Below are 22,104 nucleotides of genomic sequence, written 5' to 3' on the forward strand. Positions count from 1 at the left end.
TCAATATTAATAGCAAAACTGGAAATTTCACCAAATTAATACATTTTATCTAGTTGAGGCAATAAACTCTCAGCCGGGTTACCCAAGTATAAAAGTAAATCATCAGAAAATGCTGTTAACTTCCAACCGACCTATCTGAATTCCTTTTAACTGTTGCCAATTTTGAGGTATTCAAAATAAGGGATCCAGGGCAAGATTAAAAAGTAATGGGGAAAGTGGACAACCTTGTCAGGCACCCCTAAAGAGAGGTAAAGGGTCACTCTGTAAATCATTCACAATCAGGGGAGTTGTTGGGGAAGTATAAATTAATGTATCAAATTGTATAAAAGAATCAAAGTCCCTAATTGCCAAGACATTATGTAAAAGAGGCATCAATCTTATTGAAGGCCTTTTCGTCGTCTAAACTTAAGATAACATTTTGTGAGTTTTGCTGGCCCATTGATGACAAAACATTCACCAGTACTGTTCTAACCCCTTTATCTGAATGCCTACAGCGGGTAAAGCCCAATTGATGAGACGTGGCCAAGGACTGTAACATTCGCTGCAATCGATCTGACATTATTTTGGTAAATAATTTTAATTCTTGGCTTAGAAGGGAGACAGGATGGTAGGAATTGAGCAATTCTGGGTTCCTATCTGGTTTCGGTAGGAGACTAGTATAAGACGTGTTAAAGCCAGCATAGGATAAATCCCCTGAGTGCAATTTTTGAAACAGATTTGTCAGCGTGGGAAACAAGTCATCTTCAATAATTTATAATAGTCTCCATTTAGACCATCAGGGCCCAGGGACTTATTAGAAGGCAAAGAGGAAATGACATTGAGAACCTCCTTCTTCCGAGATAACCAGAAATAGAATTGGTGCCCCCCCCCCTATAATTAAAGCAGAGACAGTGCCAAAGGCGAGATGCAAAAATATAGGGGTGTGGCTTCATGGGGAAGGGGCGTGATCACAAAATAGTACCAATTCATATTATGCAGCACAGTAGTCTCCATTATTCAAATTATGCCACACAGTAACGTCACTTATACACATTACACCAGGTAGAGCCCCTTATATACATTATGCCAGGTAGAGCCCTTTTTGCACATTGTGCCAGGTAGAGCCCCATTTCACACATTATACAACAGTAGAGCAGAGCCCCTTATATACATTACGCCAGGTAGTGCCCTTTACACACTGCACCAGGTAGAGTCCCCTTTTAAACATTACGCAAGGTAGTGCCCCCTTTTACACATTACACCAGGTAGAGTCCCCTTTTACACATTGCGACAGGTAGTGCCCCCTTTTACACATTACGCCAGGCAGAGTCCTCTTTACACATTACGCCAGGTAGTGCCTTCTTTTACACATTACGCCAGGTAGAGTCCCCTTTTACACATTACATCAGGTATAGAACCCTTTCACAATGCCAGTTAGAGCCCCTTTTAAACATTGCGCCAGGTAGAGCCCCCTTTTACACAATGCACCAGGTAGGGCCCCCTTTTACACATTGTGCCAGGTAGAGCCCCCTTTTACACATTACGCCAGGTAGAGACCCCTTTTACGCATTCCGCCAGAGTCCTATTTTACACATTACGCAAGGTAGTGTCTCCTTTTACACATTACGCCAGGTAGTGTCCCCTATTACACATTACACCAGGTAGAGTACCCTTTCAGAATGCCAGGTAGAGCCCCTTTTACACATTGCGCCAGGTAGAGCCCCCTTTTACACAATGTACTAGGTAGGGCCCCCTTTTACACATTGTGCCAGGTAGAGCCCAATTTACACATTACGCCAGGTAGAATCCCCTTTTACACATTATGCCAGGTAGAGACCCCTTTTACACATTCTGCCAGAGTCCTGTTTTACACATTACACCAGGTAGAGTACCCTTTCAGAATGCCAGGTAGAGCCCCTTTTACACATTGCGCCAGGTAGAGCCCCCTTTTACACAATGTACTAGGTAGGGCCCCCTTTTACACATTGTGCCAGGTAGAGCCCAATTTACACATTACGCAAGGTAGTGCCTCCTTTTACACATTATGCCAGGTAGAGTCCCTTTTACACATTATGCCAGGTAGAGTACCCTTTCACAATACCAGGTACAGCCCCTTTTACACATTGCGCCAGGTAGAGCCCCTTTTACACATTGCGCCAGGTAGAGCTCCCTTTTACACACTGTGCCAGGTAGAGCCCCCTTTTCCACATTGCACCAGGTAGAGTCCCCTTTTACACATTACACCAGGTAGCTTACCCTTTTACAGATTATGCCAGGTAGAGACACCTTTTAAACATTACGCCAGGCAGAGTCCTCTTTTATACACTGCACCAGGTAGGGCCCCCTTTTACACATTCTGCCAGGTAGAGCCCCCTTTTACACAATACATCAGGTAGAGTCCCCTTTTACAATGCCAGAGAGAGACCCTTTTACACAGTGCGCCAGGTAGAGCCCCCTTTTACACATTGTGCCAGGTAGAGCCCCCTTTTACACATTGTGCCAGGTAGAGCCCCCTTTTACACATTGTGCCAGGTACAGTCCCCTTTTACACATTACGCCAGGTAGAGCCCTTTTACGCATTGCACCAGGTAGAGCCCCCTTTTACACATTGTCAGGTACAGTAATATAAAATAACATTCTTATTTTATGCACCACTCACTCACCACCCTCAAGCTCTGTGACTGAGGGCAGGTGGGGGGAAAGGTCACTGGAGGTCCTGGAGTGGTGACCACCTTTTGCACCACACGCTGTGCTGCTGCTGCACTGTGAGCTGTAATGCCTCTCCCCCCAGCCACCCAAATGCCGCAGCTCCTTGCGGCGCAGGATACTGTGGGTGTCAGCTGGGGCTGGGAAAGACGTAATCTCGTCTCTCCTTGAAGACACTGCAGTGGGGGCGGAGAATCCGATTCGGGGAGAAGCTGACGCTGCATTTCTGCTGCGCGCTACCTTGCTTGTATATTGGTGCACTCAGCAGCTGAGCAAACACCACTACATACAGTGCAGCACTGCAGCGGCGGACGGCCGTGTGGGTGGTGCTGCAACATTGTGTGCCCATAGAGCATATGCGATGTGGGCAAGGCATCACTGCCCTGCGTGTGTTGGTGTGTGTGTGCTGGACTGAGGGAGGGTTACTGAGTGTGTGAGTGTGCACTGGGCTGAGGGAGGGGTCTTGGGAGTGTAAGTGTGCACTGGGCTGGGGGAGGGTTACTGGGAGTGTGAGTGCACTGGGCTGGGGGAGGGTTACTGGGAGTGTGAGTGCACTGGGCTGGGGAGGGTTACTGGGAGTGTGAGTATGCACTGGGTGAGGGAGGGTTACTAGGAGTGTGAGTCTGCACTGGACTGGTGGAGGGTTACTGCGAGTGTGAGTCTGCACTGGGCTGGGGGAGGGTTACTGGGAGTGTGAGTGTGCACTGGCTGAGGGAGGGTTACTGGTAGTGTGAGTGTGCACTGGGCTGGGGGAGGGTTACTGGGAGGGTGAGTGTGCACTGGACTGGGGGAGGGTTACTGGGAGTGTGAGTGTGCACTGGGCTGGGGGAGTTTTACTGGGAGTGTGAGTGTGCACTGGGCTGGGTGGGGTTACTGGGAGTGTGAGTGTGCACTGTACTGGGGGGGGGGGTTACTGGGAGTGTGAGTGTGCACTGGGCTGGGGGGGGGGTTACTGGGAGTGTGAGTGTGCACTGGGCTGGGGGAGGGTTACTGGGAGTGTGAGTGTGCACTGGGCTGGGGGAGGTTTACTGGGAGTGAGTGTGCACTGGACTGGGGGAGGTTTACTGTGAGTGTGCACTGGGCTGGGTGGGGTTACTGGGAGTGTGTGTGCACTGGGCTGGGTGGGGTTACTGGGAGTGTGAGTGTGCACTGGGCTGGGTGGGGTTACTGGGAGTGTGAGTGCGCACTGGGCTGGGAGGGTTACTGGGAGTGTGAGTGTGCACTGGGCTGGGGAGGGTTACTGGGAGTGTGAGTGTGCACTGAGATGAGGGAGGGTTACTGGTAGTGTGAGTGTGCACTGGGATGAGGGAGGCTTACTGGGAGTGTGATGGGCACTGGGCTGGGGGAGGGTTACTGGGAGTGTGAGTGTGCACTGCGCTGGGGGTACATACATCACAGAGCTCCGGTCCTTGTTGCTCACAGCAGCCTGTGTCTCCCCGGGGGAAGCTGCAGGGACCGGGCACAGCACTCACATCCCATCCCTGCTGCACACCATGGGGGCCGCCATATTGTGTACGATAACTCAGGGCAACCTATAGCCGACACATGGGCTGTGTGGGAGTTTCCCGAAAGAAACATGGCGGCCACCGCGTCTGTGTCCCAGATTTACGTCGGTGCAGGACACGCCCCTTGTTGAGCCGGGAGCCTGAGGTACAAGAGCGTGCGCCAGGGTCCTAGCGCCGGCCGCTGCACGGTGAGAGCACAGCTATGCTGGTCACGATGTAACACTGCTTATTATATGTTATATTATCTATGTTCCCTCTCCTCTGTGTCTCTGAGTGGTTCCATGTTACATAGCAGCCAGTCACACTTAGACCAGCATATGTCAGACTGTCATGACTGTCATGACAGTCATGACAGTCTGACATATGCTGGTCCAAGTATCATACTTGCCTACCTGACCCTCTCCATGAGGGAGAAAATGCTCTGTTCCTGGACTTTCCTGGTAATGTATGATTGCCATCACCTGTGGTGAAACACCTTTCTTATCAATTACCTAGCTCACCACAGGTGATGGCAATCATACATGTCCAGGAACAGAGCATTTTCTCCCTCATGGAGAGGGTCAGGTAGGCAAGTACGGTATGGGGGGATTGTCACTAGCTGGAATATAAATGACAAGTTGATAAACTGCAGAGCCGCCTCCATGTGCAGCACGTAGGTATAGGGGGACAGTAGCTGTGTATTTGTGTAACAGACATTTCACCACATGTCACTAATCACTAATGTCACATTCCTGTGTGTGTGATACGCTTTATTTGGCTTTGGGGCACCACAGAATGTTGCTGCGTCCTTGATCTCCTGTCTGGAAGTGTGAACTGGAATGTGGCAAATTTCAACCAAAATAAACACGGGAAAGTGCTGGGAACCGCGACTGGAACCACTGGGCCGCGGGTGGGAATGACCGGTGTGTATGTGCTGCCTTTACACATAATGTGGATTTGGGTTACGGATGTGTCCCCAGTACAGTAATTGCTGCACATGACCTGGTACTTCTCACACATTCCGTCCAACACCTGTAATGTATAATCCATGTACTGGCAGCGGTTCCTGTGGTGTCTAAACTCCAATATCCTCTGGGGCTATGACCTACACTGCAGGGATTAATGTCCCACCTTTATTCAGTGCAGGGATTAATGTCCCACCTTTATTCAGTGCGGGGATTAATGTCCCACCTTTATTCAGTGCAGGGATTAATGTCCCACCTTTATTCAGTGCAGGGATTAATGTCCCACCTTTATTCAGTGCGGGGATTAATGTCCCACCTTTATTCAGTGCAGGGATTAATGTCCCAACTTTATTCAGTGCAGGGATTAATGTCCCAACTTTATTCAGTGCAGGGATTAATGTCCCACCTTTATTCAGTGCAGGGATTAATGTCCCAACTTTATTCAGTGCAGGGATTAATGTCCCAACTTTATTCAGTGCAGGGATTAATGTCCCACCTTTATTCAGTGCAGGGATTAATGTCCCACCTTTATTCAGTGCAGGGATTAATGTCCCAACTTTATTCAGTGCAGGGATTAATGTCCCACCTTTATTCAGTGCAGGGATTAATGTCCCACCTTTATTCAGTGCGGGGATTAATGTCCCACCTTTATTCAGTGCAGGGATTAATGTCCCAACTTTATTCAGTGCAGGGATTAATGTCCCACCTTTATTCAGTGCAGGGATTAATGTCCCACCTTTATTCAGTGCAGGGATTAATGTCCCACCTTTATTCAGTGTAGGGATTAATGTCCCACCGTTATTCAGTGCAGGGATTACTGTCCCACCTTTATTCAGTGCAGGGATTAATGTCCCACCTTTATTCAGTGCAGGGATTAATGTCCCACCGTTATTCAGTGCAGGGATTAATGCCCCACCTTTATTCAGTGCAGGGATTAATGTCCCACCTTTATTCAGAAACTGATGTCCTGTAAACCCTTGAAAGGGACATTTTGTTTGGTATACTTTTATTTAACTGGTGCCTATATATTCTGCAGCAATGTACAATCCCATAATGTTATTAAATAATTGTTCTCAGGTTGAGTGGGGATGGTCTAGAATGATCCCTTTCGGAGCTGCATCCATCTTGGTTGTCAGTGGCATCCAGTTGGCGTGAACCCATCAGAAGGTTCCCTGTGTGGTCAGACTCATCTACAATAAGTATAAGCTCTTGATCATACAGAAATACATATCATGGGGTAAATTTACTAAAATGGGAGTTCTATTTAAGATGGGATGTTGCCCATAGCAACCAATCAGATTCCATTTCTCATTTATCTAGCACCTTCTAGAAGATAATACCTGGAATCTGATTGATAGCTATGGGCAACATCCCATCTTAAATAGGACTCCCATCTTAGTAAATTTACCCCCCATATGTGTTGCAGATAAAGGAACATGGCGTCAGTGGGGAGAGTCATGCGTGCGATCCGGGTGCTGGAATTCGGGAAGCCTGATGTTCTTAAACTCTTCACAGATGTCCCGCTGCCTTCCCCAGGAGACGACCAGGTACAGGCCTCTCGCGTAACCATTACTAGAATTGTTTATGGATAATGGGTGTAGTGGGCACTATTCTGCTCCAGCCATGGTTGCCCGATTCTCAGTCAGACCCATCTGTGGCCACTCTTTTCCGTACAGCTGCTGCAACCTGCTTTCTTTGTTATTCCAATGTGAGAAACGTCCAATGTACACTAAAAATCTGTATGTGTGCTGCACGTGGAAGCCCGTCCCGACCACTGTTCTTACGCCCGCAGCCTCTGTCTCTCTTAGTGTTGGGGCTTACGCTATCCTCGTTGTGGGTGCAATAGATTGGCTTTAACAGGGGTCCGATCTCTACCCGTGCTCTGTGAACGAACCCTGAAGTCGGCCCATGACACTCCACCAGATGAATCAACGCCTTGTGAGTGCCTGCTCCCCACCAAGAAATGGCCATTATACAAAAACACTAGTGAACTCCGTCCGCGCGCTTTAGTCTGATTTGACGCATGCGCTGTGTGCCCAAATCCATCCTCATAGCCACTTGTATCTGAACCAGGCCCCACATGTACAGGGAGCAATGGTTCCTCTCTCTTAGTGACCAGGGGAGATGTTTTTGTTTTTTTATTAACACTCAGACTTTTCTCGCCCTGCTGTCTTTAAAGGTTTTAATCAGAGTTCACGCGTGTGGGGTGAATCCAGTGGAAACGTATATCCGAGCCGGTGTCTATGCCCGGAAGCCGAACCTGCCGTACACCCCTGGCTCTGACGTAGCCGGAGTTGTGGATGGCGTTGGGCAAAATGTAACCTTGTTTAAGGTAGGTGTTACATTTCCATGTCGGGCAATTTTTTTTATTACTTTTTTTTTTTTTGAAGTGGACAATAATACTTGGTATCAGTCACTGCTGGCACATACTGTATTTGAGATGGTGCATTTTAGGGCAGCACGGATGGTGTAATGGTTAGCATTACTGCCTCACAGCACTGAGGTCTTGGGTTTTAAAGTCAGTCTTTAAGACACAAGTGACAGACAACAATGGGGGTCATTCCGAGTTGTGCGCTCGTTGCCGATTTTCGCAACGGAGCGATTAAGGCGAAAATGCGCATGCGCTAAGTATTTTAGCTCAAAACTTAGTAGATTTACTCACGTCCGAACTAAGAATTTTCATCGTTGAAGTGATCGGTGAGTGATTGACAGGAAGTGGGTGTTTCTGGGCGGAAACTGACCGTTTTCTGGGAGTGTGCGGAAAAACGCAGGCGTGCCATGATAAAACGCGGGAGTGTCTGGAGAAACGGGGGAGTGGCTGGCCGAACGCAGTGCGTGTTTGTGACGTCAAACCAGGAACGAAACGGGCTGAGCTGATCGCAGTGTAGGAGTAAGTCTCGAGCTACTCAGAAACTGCTAAGAATTTTCTATTCGCAATTCTGCTAATCTTTCGTTCGCAATTCTGCTATGCTAAGATACACTCCCAGAGGGCGGCGGCCTAGCGTGTGCAATGCTGCTAAAATCTGCTAGCGAGCGAACAAATCGGAATGACCCCCAATGTTGCCATTTTATTTATTGCATTGGGGCTCATGAAGAATGAACCCAATACAGTAAGAATCAGCCGCATGCTGCACTTCATAACATATTACCGCCAAATGCCGACACAAATACATATAAAGATTTCTCTGACGTCCTAGTGGATGCTGGGACTCCGTCAGGACCATGGGGAATAGCGGCTCCGCAGGAGACAGGGCACAAAATTTAAAAGTTTGACCACTAGGTGGTGTGTACTGGCTCCTCCCCCTATGACCCTCCTCCAAGCCTCAGTTAGGTTTTTGTGCCCGTCCGAGCAGGGTGCAATCTAGGTGGCTCTCCTAAAGAGCTGCTTAGAAAAAGTTTGTTAGGTTTTTTATTTTCAGTGAGTCCTGCTGGCAACAGGCTCACTGCAACGAGGGACTTAGGGGAGAAGAAGTGAACTCACCTGCGTGCAGGATGGATTTGCTTCTTAGGCTACTGGACACTAGCTCCAGAGGGACGATCACAGGTACAGCCTGGATGGGTCACCGGAGCCGCGCCGCCGACCCCCTTGCAGATGCCGAATAGAGAAGAGGTCCAGAAACCGGCGGCAGAAGACGTCTCAGTCTTCATGAGGTAGCGCACAGCACTGCAGCTGTGCGCCATTGCTCTCCGCACACTTCACACCAGCGGTCACTGAGGGTGCAGGGCGCTGGGGGGGGCGCCCTGGACAGCAATGTAATATACCTATTCTGGCTAAAATATATCACATATAGCCCCTGGGGCTATATGGATGTATTTAACCCCTGCCAGGTTCCAAAAAAAACGGGAGAAGAAGCCCGCCGAAAAGGGGGCGGGGCCTATTCTCCTCAGCACACAGCGCCATTTTCCTGCCCAGCTCCGCTGCGAGGAAGGCTCCCAGGACTCTCCCCTGCACTGCACTACAGAAACAGGGTAAAAACAGAGAGGGGGGGCACTTATTGGCGATATTTATAATATTTGAGCTGCTATAAAGGGAACACACTTATTAAGGTTGTCCCTATATATATTTATAGCGCTTGGGTGTGTGCTGGCAAACTCTCCCTCTGTCTCCCCAAAGGGCTAGTGGGGTCCTGTCTTCTATCAGAGCATTCCCTGTGTGTCTGCTGTGTGTCGGTACGTGTGTGTCGACATGTATGAGGACGATGTTGGCGTGGACTCGGAGCAATTGCCTGTAATGGTGATGTCACCCCCTAGGGAGTCGACACCAGAATGGATGGCTTTGTTTATGGAATTACGGGATAGTGTCAGCACGCTACAAAAGTCGGTTGACGACATGAGACAGCCGGCAAACCAGTTAGTACCTGTCCAGGCGTCTCAGACACCGTCAGGGGCTGTAAAACGCCCTTTACCTCAGTCGGTCGACACAGACCCAGACACTGACACTGAATCCAGTGTCGACGGTGAAGAAACGAACGTATTTTCCAGTAGGGCCACACGTTATATGATCACGGCAATGAAGGAGGCTTTGCATATCTCTGATACTGCAAGTACCACAAAAAGGGGTATTATGTGGGGTGTGAAAAAACTACCGATAGTTTTTCCTGAATCAGAGGAACTGAATGAAGTGTGTGATGAAGCGTGGGTTACCCCAGATAGAAAACTGCTAATTTCAAAGAAGTTATTGGCATTATACCCTTTCCCGCCAGAGGTTAGGGCGCGCTGGGAAACACCTCCTAGGGTGGATAAGGCGCTCACACGCTTATCAAAGCAAGTGGCGTTACCGTCTCCTGATACGGCCGCCCTCAAGGATCCAGCTGATAGGAGGCTGGAGAATACATTAAAAAGTATATACACACATACGGGTGTTATACTGAGACCAGCAATCGCCTCAGCCTGGATGTGCAGTGCTGGCGTGGCTTGGTCGGAGTCACTGTCTGAAAATATTGATACCCTGGATAGGGACAGTATTTTACTGACTATAGAGCAGTTAAAGGATGCATTTCTTTATATGCGAGATGCACAGAGAGATATTTGCACTCTGGCATCAAGAGTAAGTGCGATGTCCATATCTGCCAGAAGAAGTTTATGGACGCGCCAGTGGTCAGGTGATGCGGATTCCAAACGACATATGGAAGTATTGCCGTATAAGGGGGAGGAATTATTTGGGGTCGGTCTATCGGATCTGGTGGCCACGGCAACGGCCGGAAAATCCACCTTTTTACCCCAGGTCACCTCCCAGCAGAAAAAGCCGCAGGCTTTTCAGCCGCAGTCCTTTCGTTCCTATAAGAACAAACGAGCAAAAGGACATTCCTATTTGCCCCGAGGCAAAGGAAAGGGTAAGAGACTGCAACAAGCAGCTCCTTCCCAGGAGCAGAAGCCCTCCCCGGCTTCTACAAAGGCGTCAGCATGACGCTGGGACCTTACAAGCAGACTCAGGGGCGGTGGGGGGTCGCCTCAAACATTTCAGCGCACAGTGGGCTCACTCGCAGGTGGACCCCTGGATCCTGCAGGTAGTATCTCAGGGTTACAGGTTGGAATTCGAGAAGTCCCCTCCTCGCCGTTTCCTAAAGTCTGCTTTGCCAACGTCTCCCTCCGACAGGGCGACGGTATTGGAGGCCATTCACAAGCTGTATTCTCAGCAGGTGATAGTCAAGGTACCCCTCCTACAACAGGGACAGGGGTATTACTCCACGCTATTTGTGGTACCGAAGCCGGACGGCTCTGTAAGACCGATTCTAAATCTAAAATCTCTGAACCTGTACATACAAAAATTCAAGTTCAAGATGGAGTCACTCAGAGCAGTGATAGCGAATCTGGAAGAAGGGGATTTTATGGTGTCCTTGGACATCAAGGATGCTTACCTTCATGTTCCAATTTGTCCTTCACACCAAGGGTACCTCAGGTTCGTGGTCCAAAACTGTCATTATCAGTTTCAGACGCTGCCGTTTGGATTGTCCACGGCACCCCGGGTCTTTACCAAGGTAATGGCCGAAATGATGATCCTTCTTCGAAGAGAAGGCGTCTTAATTATCCCTTACTTGGACGATCTCCTGATAAGGGCAAGATCCAGAGAACAGCTGGAGGTCGGAGTAGCACTAACCCAAGTAGTGCTCCAACAACACGGGTGGATTCTGAATTTTCCAAAATCCCAACTGATCCCGACGACACGTCTGTTGTTCCTAGGGATGATTCTGGACACTGTTCAGAAAAAGGTATTTCTTCCGGAGGAGAAAGCCAGGGAGTTATCCGATCTAGTCAGGAACCTCCTAAAACCAGGAAAAGTATCTGTGCATCAATGCACAAGAGTCCTGGGAAAAATGGTAGCTTCTTACGAAGCGATTCCATTCGGCAGATTCCATGCACGAGTCAAGCCTGGAGACGTCTCTTCACATAAATATACTGGAGCTAAGAGCAATCTACAATGCTCTAAGCCTGGCAAAACCTCTGCTTCAGGGTCAGCCGGTGTTGATTCAGTCGGACAACATCACGGCAGTCGCCCACGTAAACAGACAGGGCGGCACAAGAAGCAGGAGGGCAATGGCAGAAGCTGCAAGGATTCTCCGCTGGGCAGAAAATCATGTGTTAGCACTGTCAGCTGTGTTCATCCCGGGAGTGGACAACTGGGAAGCAGACTTCCTCAGCAGACACGATCTGCACCCGGGAGAGTGGGGACTTCATCCAGAAGTCTTCCACATGATTGTGGTCCATTGGGAAAGACCAATGGTGGACATGATGGCGTCCCGCCTCAACAAAAAACTGGACAGGTATTGCGCCAGGTCAAGAGACCCTCAGGCAATAGCTGTAGACGCTCTGGTAACACCATGGGTGTACCAGTCAGTGTATGTGTTTCCTCCTCTGCCTCTCATACCAAAAGTACTGAGAATTATACGGCAAAGGGGAGTAAGAACGATACTCGTGGCTCCGGATTGGCCAAGAAGAACTTGGTACCCGGAACTTCAGGAGATGCTCACGGAAGATCCGTGGCCTCTACCTCTAAGACGGGACCTGCTTCAGCAGGGACCGTGTCTATTCCAAGACTTACCGCGGCTGCGTTTGACGGCATGGCGGTTGAACGCCGAATCCTAAGGGGAAAAAGGCATTCCGGAAGAGGTCATCCCTACCCTGGTAAAAGCCAGGAAGGAGGTGACTGCACAACATTATCACCGCATTTGGAGAAAATATGTTGCGTGGTGTGAGGCCAGGAAGGCCCCGACGGAGGAATTTCAACTGGGTCGATTCCTACATTTCCTGCAAATAGGATTGTCTATGGGCCTCAAATTAGGGTCCATTAAGGTTCAAATTTCGGCCCTGTCGATTTTCTTCCAGAAAGAATTGGCTTCAGTTCCTGAAGTCCAGACTTTTGTAAAAGGAGTACTACATATACAGCCCCCGGTTGTGCCCCCAGTGGCACCGTGGGATCTTAATGTAGTTTTGGATTTTCTCAAATCCCATTGGTTTGAGCCACTCAAATCGGTGGATTTGAAATATCTTACATGGAAAGTAACCATGCTACTGGCCCTGGCTTCAGCCAGGAGAGTGTCAGAATTGGCGGCTTTATCGTATAAAAGCCCATATCTGATTTTCCATTCGGACAGGGCAGAACTGCGGACGCGTCCTCACTTTCTGCCTAAGGTGGTTTCAGCGTTTCACCTGAACCAGCCTATTGTGGTGCCTGCGGCTACTAGCGATTTGGAGGATTCCAAGTTGCTGGACGTTGTCAGTGCATTGAAAATATATATTTCAAGGACGGCTGGAGTCAGAAAATCTGACTCGCTGTTTATACTGTATGCACCCAACAAGCTGGGTGCTCCTGCTTCTAAGCAGACGATTGCTCGTTGGATTTGTAGCACAATTCAACTTGCACATTCTGTGGCAGGCCTGCCACAGCCTAAATCTGTCAAGGCCCATTCCACAAGGAAGGTGGGCTCATCTTGGGCGGCTGCCCGAGGGGTCTCGGCATTACAACTCTGCCGAGCAGCTACGTGGTCAGGGGAGAACACGTTTGTAAAATTCTACAAATTTGATACCCTGGCTAAGGAGGACCTGGAGTTCTCTCATTCGGTGCTGCAGAGTCATCCGCACTCTCCCGCCCGTTTGGGAGCTTTGGTATAACCCCCATGGTCCTGACGGAGTCCCAGCATCCACTAGGACGTCAGAGAAAATAAGATTTTACTTACCGATAAATCTATTTCTCGTAGTCCGTAGTGGATGCTGGGCGCCCATCCCAAGTGCGGATTGTCTGCAATACTTGTACATAGTTATTGTTACAAAAAAATCGGGTTGTTATTGTTGTGAGCCGTCTGTTCAGAGGCTCCTACGTTTGTCATACTGTTAACTGGGTTCAGATCACAAGTTGTACGGTGTGATTGGTGTGGCTGGTATGAGTCTTACCCGGGATTCAAAATCCTTCCTTATTGTGTACGCTCGTCCGGGCACAGTATCCTAACTGAGGCTTGGAGGAGGGTCATAGGGGGAGGAGCCAGTACACACCACCTAGTGGTCAAACTTTTAAATTTTGTGCCCTGTCTCCTGCGGAGCCGCTATTCCCCATGGTCCTGACGGAGTCCCAGCATCCACTACGGACTACGAGAAATAGATTTATCGGTAAGTAAAATCTTATTTTTATCACTTAAGCCGAAAAATCAGGATTTGTGTTTGGTTGGCTAAATTCTTAGAATTCCCTAGACCCCAAATCTGGCAAAACACCAATCATTTTACTGTTATTCCTAATCCCAAACCAAATCCCGGTGTGTCCTCAACAATAACTTCATTTCTGACGCTGAATGACGAGGATTACTGTAAATTGTGTTCATTTGACTTTGTACAGAAAGGCGATCGTGTGTTCACCACGGGGACCATCACAGGCGGGTACGCGGAATACACTGTGGCGGCTGAAGATACGGTTTTCCCTCTGCCTGAGAAGCTGAACTATAAACAAGGAGCCGCCATATCTGCTCCGTACTTCACCGCCTACCGGGCGCTCTTTACCAAGTCAGTTATAGGAATGTCTGATTGCGTTGTTTCTATGGATATTTATATGAGCCGTTACCTCTGTCTTAAGGTGGATATACGCGGTCTGATTCTGAGTCAGACGCAAATGTATCTTCCTTTGCTACAAAGCCCTTCTCTGGTGTACATCGGCGCATCCAAATATGGAAGGACTGAGATGCCCACTCACAGCGTCTACAGCATACAGGGGCAGAGATGCATATTTATCATCCTGTTCCTTCTGGGCCCATCTGCTTAGATCACACGATGGCTGCCAAACACTGGCTGTACGTCGCCCTAATTTAGGCACCATAGTCTGTTATTACCTTTATTTTGTGTAGCGCATGTGAGGATGCCGCTGTGAAACTGCTAAAGTTACAAAGGAAAAGAGAGACTTTGTGAAACTGCTGTAAGGTAGAAGTTACCAAATCCATATAATATAAGGGAAAATACAAGAGTGTCAGTAATGGTGTATTCTTTTTATTCCTGCGTCCGCGCCATAGATGTCCAGCGCTTGTGTAGTGTAACTGGCTGATCCTGCACTAATTTACACTCCTAGCTTTGCTGGTTATACAGGTTGAAACGGCAGATCAGTGAAATCTGCTGCATTATCTCACGGTGGCTTATTCCTTGGATGGCCCCCAATGTTTAAGTAGCCAGCTCGCTGTGCGTTGTAACATGGGGTACTCATTACTGGAGCCATTCAGGATTACTCCAGTGCAGGGACAGCTGCCCCAAAAATGCAGCTGTCCCCGTGATCATTATCACTGCAGCAGCGTTACCTGTCATCGCCGTTGCTGGATTCTGCACAGGTGTGACCTGATGTCAGGCATGCGCAGAGCCGCTGGTCACACAGTGAGGAGGTGACGGTGGGTGGGTGCGTGCTATAAAATGATAGACAGAATCTCAACTTTTTTGTTTTTAGATGCTTTAGTAAATCTACCGGTTGGTTCTCCAACCCGGTTTAGCATTTATTGCTGCGGTCACTATATTCATCGGTCAAAGACTCGGATGATTGGCGGCCTTCACATACCGATGGATAGTAAATATATCCCTAGGTGTCAATTTCTCAAAAACTCTGCTTGTTGGCGGCTCTGGCCACTGGATTTAAAGCTGCAGTAATTCTAATAATAATAATAAAAGTAAAACACACCAGGTTTTGCCACTTAGTAAATACACTCCTAAATGTGGATCTACTAATGAGCAGCTAGATCTGGTCACATGCGTCCCCAAGTCTGACAGGTCTGTCCATTCAGCTCCCATAGCCGGCTCTGACACAGCACCAGTAGTGCGATCCATACGCTGCCCGTTGTGGCGCCATTTGATTGCGTAATCTGCTTTGGGCGACATCTGACTGATGTCTGTGATCAGGCCTGTACACTTCATGCGTTATTGCCAATTAACTGTCCGCCTTAAATGGGAAAAGAAAACTGCAGAGATGAGAGCGATGGCTTCCTATAGTAGAATTGGAAATTATTCTGTAAATAAAATCTCTAGCTTCCTTCCATACAGAGCTACATGATGCTGCTGACTGTGTTATGTCTCCTTCTGTTATACAGAGCGCGCGGCAGAGCCGGGGAGGTGGTTCTCATACACGGTGCCAGCGGAGGAGTAAGTAACGCGGTGAATGTGACAGCCGCAGCTTTGCCGTTAGTATCAGTACCTGGTATTGGAGCATAGTATGGATCCTATTCATTTTCATAGGACGTCGTTGCTTTGTACCATATTCTACTGAATGCTGTTAATTAAAATGTTCCCACACCTTACAGAATTATCCCAAAGTTACAGCAGAAATGCATACAGTACATCTTGTGTTCTTAATATTGTTCTGTGATTGATGATTAGGTTGAATACTTTTATTTACATTTACATTTTATTTGACACAAGTTGCGGGAGATCTGGACTCTCCTCTTTTTACATTTGGGTTCCCCTACATGTACAGACATCATTATTGGGGGTTTGTGCGCGTAGAACCCTCTCCTGTGTTTGACATGCTTTTTACATTTGTGCCCCAGAACCCCTTAGATACATGGGGGCCCATTTATGAATGAAAAATAAAAGTTGTTGTGTATGATAATTGGTGCTCCAGCCAATCAGCTCCCAACTGTCATGTGTTTGAAAAATGACAGTTGGGAGCTGATTGGAGGGAGCACCATTTATCATACGCAATGAGTTTTATCACTTTTTGATAAATGGTCCCCTTGAATTATTCTTTTAATCTTGACTCTAGGATCCCGGTCTTCTCGCTTTAATGTCTACTAAATATTAGTAATTGGGAATGTTGAGCATGGAGGCAGCCATTTTGGTGGCTCAACCAGCATGCATGAGATAGCTGTGCATTCATTCTCCAGGAAATGGCGCCATCACATGATCCTCTAATTCAGGCAGCCATGTTGTGGGCATGTAGGTAATGGGCTGCAGTATGGCAGCTTGTGCGTTTACCCCCTGTCCTATCTCCCCTATAGGTGGGGATCGCGGCTTGTCAGATTGCCAGAGCCTATGGCTTCAAGGTGTTTGGGACAGCAGGGAGCGCCGAGGGATCAAATATTGTCTTGCAAAATGGGGCCCACAAAGTGTTCAACCACAGAGAGAGAGATTACATTGAGAAGATCCAGGTAACGTCCTTCCCGTCTTGTCCCATAATGCTGGATAATGGCGCATTATGATAATTAGGTCATGTGTATATTTCCATAAGTCACATACTTATAGTATATTCCATGTAACAGCTGTCTGCTGGCAAGATCCGCTACTGGTACTAGTACAATGCCAGTTGTTGGTGCCCTGCGGTGTGCGATTACGTCATCGCGCACCGCACAGCATAGTGGGAGCGGCCATAGACGTTAGAGGTCATAATTGACCTCTAGTTTCTATGCGGTGCTATGGGAGAGACGTCATGACGTCTCTCCCATAGATCCGAGGAGCGGCGCCGGCGTCCGGAGACGGAGGACAGCAGCAGCGGTCGGGAAGCAGGAGCAGGGATGGTGAGTATTTTTTAATTTTTTGGGGTACGCGGCACTGCTAGCGGCAGAGCTACAGGGGGCACAGTACTGAGGGCATAGCTACAAGAGGCACAGTACTGGGGGCACAGCTACAGGGAGGACAATTACTAAGGGAACGGCTACAGGGGGCATAACTGACCACGCCCCTTCCTCATGAAGCCACACCCCTATTTTTTACGCGCGCCTACGGCATGCACTAACCCTGTTTTGCCTGCCGGGGGGGGCGGCGCCAGCGCCAAAGGAAACTTTTGCCCTGGGCGCCACAAGGTCTAGAATCAGCCCCGTTCAGTATAAAGCTTGTATCTCGTGTTTTGGAATGTTTTGTACTGTAAGACCTATGCCCTTTTTTGTTTTGTTTACACTGCTTTTTATGCACTATGTAAGGCGCTGCGGAGCCCTTCTGGCGCCATATAAATGAGTCGAGAGACAATAAAAAAAAATAAACTGATGTTCTGTAATAATAGTGGCTTATATAGCTAATCGTGCTCTGTTATTATATGTAGGAGGCTGCCGGAGGAGAGGGAATTAATATTGTATTAGAGATGTTGTCCAACGTCAACCTCAGTAATGACCTGAAACTTCTGTCAACTGGCGGCAGAGTGATAGTAAGTAGCAGCACTGATGTACACCCCCCTACCACCCCACCCCCCCCCTGAGCTCACAGGTACTCTGATGTCATCCTGCCCCCCTTCCCACTTCTACTTATTCCTCCTGACTTCCTCCATCTGATGACAGCACCCACCCCAGACGCTGATTTTACCCATAATGCTCACACTGACTGCGCTGTCTCCTTTACCCCAGATTATTGGCTGCAGAGGTTCCATTGAAATAAACCCAAGAGACACAATGGCCAAAGAATCCAGTATAATCGGAGTTTCCCTGTTCAGCTCCACTAAGGTAATGATGTGTAACAAGGAATATGGAATGTAGGATTACGTCCTAGACTGAGTCTTGTCTAAAGGAACATACACACTAGGCGACGTGCTCTATGAGCGACATCGTCTAGTGTTTCCCCTCCCGGGCCGGGCAGTCGGCTGCCGCCTGTACACACTGGGGGTCATTCCGAGTTGTTCACTAGCTGCATTCGTTCGCTGTGCAGCGATGAGGCAAAAAACGTCACTTCTGCGCATGCGTATGCGGTGCAATGCGCACGCGCGAAGTAATATTACAACGTAAGATGTAGTTTCACACGGAGTCTAGCGCAGCTTTTCAGTCGCAGTGCTGGCCGCAGAGTGACAGGAAGAGGGCGTTTCTGGGTGTCAACTGACCGTTTTCAGGGAGTGATCGAGAAAACGCAGGCGTGCCCGGAAAAACGCAGGCTTGGCTGGCCGAACGCAGGGCGTGTTTGTGATCAGGAACTAAACAGTCTGAAGTGATCGCAAGCGCTGAGTAGGTCTCGAGCTATTCTGAAACTGCTCAAAATTATTTTGTAGCCGCTCTGCGATCCTTTCGTTCGCACTTCTGCTAAGCTAAAATACACTCCCAGAGGGCGGCGGCATAGCGTTTGCACGGCTGCTAAAAACTGCTAGCGAGCGATCAACTCGGAATGACCACCACTGAGCGACATGACTATTAATATCACTCAGTGGCGTCACGCTGCAGCCGGACCATGCAGGCAGCTCCTGGACGACAGTCCAGACTGAGCATGCATGCACCGCAGACACCGAGGGTCATTAACAACCTGCAGTGCCGCATATCGGTCGTCATTGCCGGCATACACACTTGCCGAGAAAGTGAACGACGTCGCTCGGGAAGGGGGAAAATGAGCGACGTCGTTAATTTTATCGGTACGTGTGTACCCACCTTAATGCTTAATATTTTCTGGCCTTGCTTATTTATTTATGTTTTGTTTAATTGCAAAAATTGTAATTTGAAAAACATAAGTTGTCTTTGTAGGACAGATCGCTAAATAGTAATAGGCAGTAGGGGGCGCTTCCCAACTACCTGTGAGAAATATAACATAGACGAAAAGCCCAAATACGAACTGCTGCACATAACTGTAAATAATGAGAATAAGGGATATTATCGCCTTCCATACAAAACCGAGAAACAAAGCAGGACTTGCAGAACATATAAATAAAAAATATAAATATACAGAATATCTATGTACTGGATATACAGTTACAAACTATGAATTGTACACCGGGTCTGTAGTATATATTTACCACTCAGGATGAGTGTCTGCGTATGTCGCCAGGCTTGGACACAAACTAGCAGTTGAGGTCACCAGCTTCTGGGACATAAGACTTCCATGGGACAAGGATCCTTCAGACTCCTCTTTGCTGTAATGCGGGGAGGGGGAGACCTTTACACTGGAGTCTCCCGACACTATCCCTGAAGTATCGTTTTGTTTGCTCACCCCAGTGGTGCATTTGTACTGTTCACAAGAGGAACAGAGATTTCACTCCACTTGCCCCAGATCTTTGGCTACAGGACCCATTAGAGGCTACTGCACCATGGGCCTAATTCAGACCTGATCGCTCGCTAGCTATTTTTTGCTGCGCTGCAATCAGATAGTCGCCGCCTATAGGGGAGTGTATTTTAGCTTTGCAAGTGTGCGATCACATGCGCAGCCGAGCGGTACAAAAAAGTTTTGTGCAGTTTCTGAGTTGCCCAGAACTTACTCAGCCACTGCGATCACTTCAGCCTGTCCGGGGCCGGAACTGACGTCAGACACCCGCCCTGCAAACGCTTGGACACGCCTGCGTTTTTCCAAACACTCCCAGAAAACGGTCAGTTGACACCCACAAACGCCTTCTTCCTGTCAATCTCCTTGCGATCGGCTGTGCAAATGGATTCTTCATTAAATCCATCGCTCAGCAACGATCCGCTTTGTACCCGTACGACGCGCCTGCCTGGAGTGCATACGCATGCGCAGTTCTGACCTGATTGCAGCGCAGCAAAAAAACCTAGCGTGCGATCAGGTCTGAATGACCACCCATGTCTATAAGTGTGCATTGGTAATGGTGATGGGCGTGAAGCAAAGTGTATTGATAGGGGCTGCATGGTCGCATAGAGGCATTGCGGTCTGCAGTATGAATGTACTGTAGATCATTCAGCTGGCTCCTGTACCTTCATTTCCTGGAGGGTAGACGGGTGGCCACAGGAGTGGGGCTATGAGACAATTGAGAACAGCAATGTAGGTTTCTGCATGACCATCCACCGAGGTGTAGAGAATTTAATGATGGTCCTACTGATTCATAGATTACAATATATATTTTGTTTTTACTTTTAATAGATTGTACGTTTTCTTTTATAAACAGACAAACAGTGGCAGTTGCTCGTTCATTCCTGGAGATAATTATATATCAGGTGCTAGAAAGGGGGAGGGGTCACAGTCAAACAGCAGACAGAGAGGGAGGTGCTTCCTCCCCCCCTCCCCCCCTGTAACCTGTAACCATACCTGAACTTATCTGGTAATAGGAATTCAGAGAATTGGTCACACATGTTTGCAAACGCATGTTTAGCTGCTGAGCCACTTCACGGCTTCTCTGATATTAGCAGTCCTAACACTACATAATAGCAGTGCCCACACAGGGCCATGTGATTTGTCTACAGTATGTCCTCATCATAAAGGCTATTACTGAAACACATCCAGACAGAGGGCTCTATCATTCCTGGAGATAATTATATATCAGGTGCTAGAAAGGGCCTCCTTTTGTCTGTGAGGGGTCACAGACAAACAACAGACAGAGGGGGGGGGGGGGGGGGTTGCTTTTTCAATCTAAACATGCGTTTGCAAACATGTGTGACCAATTCTCTGAATTTCTATTACCTGAAAGGTTCAGGTATGGTTACAGGTAATTTTTAGTTTGCTGGGGACACACCAAAGGGGGAAGGGGGGGGGGGGGGGGGAACCCCCCTCTCTGTCTGACATTTTCTTTTATGTAAGTGTGTATATAATATAAACATATAATTTCTGTCTTTTTAGGAGGACTGGAAGGAGGCTGGGGCAGCGCTGATTGGGGGCATGGAGGCTGGCTGGCTGAATCCACTGATTGGCCCTGAGTATCCCCTGGAGAAAGCCCCTCAGGCCCATGAGGACATCATACAGAGTAGCGGAGCCACCGGAAAGATGGTCTTTGTGCTCTAAGCGGATCACAAGCGGAGGGCTGCAATGGGGGTATTTAGTAAGATAAAAACAAAACATTGAGCACTTATGATCCATTAATGAAACACCGGGCCTGTAGAAAGGAACCTGGTGCTTGTATATTAACCTCCTAAAATGTTTGATAAAATACTGGGTTCCCTCTTACATGTGAGAAATAAACCTGAATCCATTTCTTATCTACATATTTTTGTTATTAATGAATTCTCCATAGCGACACTGTAACTATCATACATCACTGGCTGCTGCGTTATGTGAGGTTATGCCTGCGTTCTGTCCTGTGATGGTGCCATAATGCCTCTGTATTTCTCTAACGTCCTAGTGGATACGGGGAATTGTAGATTACCATGGGGTATAGATCTATTGGAGCCTGGCACTTTAAGAAATGAATAGTGTGTGCTGGCTCCTCCCCTCCTGCAGACTTAGTTTAGTAAAATGTGCCCTAGGAGCCGGGTGCATTCTGTTGCTCTCCCGAGTTTTTTTCAGATATTTATTTTAGTTTGTTATTTTCAGGCAGCACCGGCAACTAGTCTGCCTGCGTCGTGGGACTTAGGAGGGGGACCGAACCAACTTCCTCAGAGTTAATGGTTCGTATCCCCACTGACAGGACACTGAGCTCCTGAGGCGCTGTTTCTCACATTCCCAGGTTGTGAGCCCACACCAGCAGCGTGCCGCCACTGCCCTCATGAAGGGGCAGTGATCACCCGGCTACGGGCTGCAGTGCCCGCTGTGTACCCACACTGGCATTATACAAAAAAAAGGGTTTGCGCACTCTTTTTTTACACAAATGGAGATAGCCAGTATAAATAAATCAGAGGGACCGCGCGCCATTAAGGGGGCGGGGCTTCCCGGAGAGCGGGACCAGAAGCTCAAAGGCG

At 48.4% G+C, this 22,104-nt stretch overlaps 1 protein-coding gene across 4 annotated transcripts; it reads left to right on the forward strand.

The window, feature by feature from the left end:
• Positions 1-4,288: 4,288 nt before the first annotated feature.
• LOC134957292 (quinone oxidoreductase-like) lies at positions 4,289-21,409 on the forward strand. 4 transcript variants are annotated; one of them, XM_063939069.1, is made up of 10 exons: positions 4,289-4,378; positions 6,212-6,371; positions 6,561-6,681; positions 7,314-7,466; positions 13,959-14,122; positions 15,679-15,730; positions 16,585-16,734; positions 17,622-17,723; positions 17,920-18,015; positions 21,050-21,409. In XM_063939069.1, exons 3-10 carry the CDS (start codon positions 6,571-6,573, stop codon positions 21,209-21,211), a joined length of 990 nt encoding a protein of 329 aa, XP_063795139.1. In that variant the 5' UTR covers positions 4,289-4,378; positions 6,212-6,371; positions 6,561-6,570; the 3' UTR covers positions 21,212-21,409. The 4 variants fall into 4 exon arrangements, with proteins under 4 accessions (XP_063795139.1, XP_063795138.1, XP_063795141.1 ...); XM_063939068.1 differs by having other exon boundaries at positions 6,212-6,333; XM_063939071.1 differs by lacking the exon at positions 16,585-16,734 and having other exon boundaries at positions 6,212-6,333.
• Positions 21,410-22,104: the final 695 nt, after the last annotated feature.

The sequence above is a fragment of the Pseudophryne corroboree genome, chromosome 9 (genome assembly GCF_028390025.1).
Source record: "Pseudophryne corroboree isolate aPseCor3 chromosome 9, aPseCor3.hap2, whole genome shotgun sequence".
Classification (NCBI taxonomy): domain Eukaryota; kingdom Metazoa; phylum Chordata; class Amphibia; order Anura; family Myobatrachidae; genus Pseudophryne; species Pseudophryne corroboree.

Excerpts from the sequence above, each read along its gene's own strand:
- LOC134957292 (XM_063939069.1), top strand. The coding sequence starts at position 6,571 with ATGGCGTCAGTGGGGAGAGTCATGCGTGCGATCCGGGTGCTGGAATTC. Across the intron at positions 6,682-7,313 it reads CTTCCCCAGGAGACGACCAG|GTTTTAATCAGAGTTCACGC; the intron begins GTACAGGCCTCT and ends CTGTCTTTAAAG. Across the intron at positions 16,735-17,621 it reads ATTACATTGAGAAGATCCAG|GAGGCTGCCGGAGGAGAGGG; the intron begins GTAACGTCCTTC and ends TATTATATGTAG.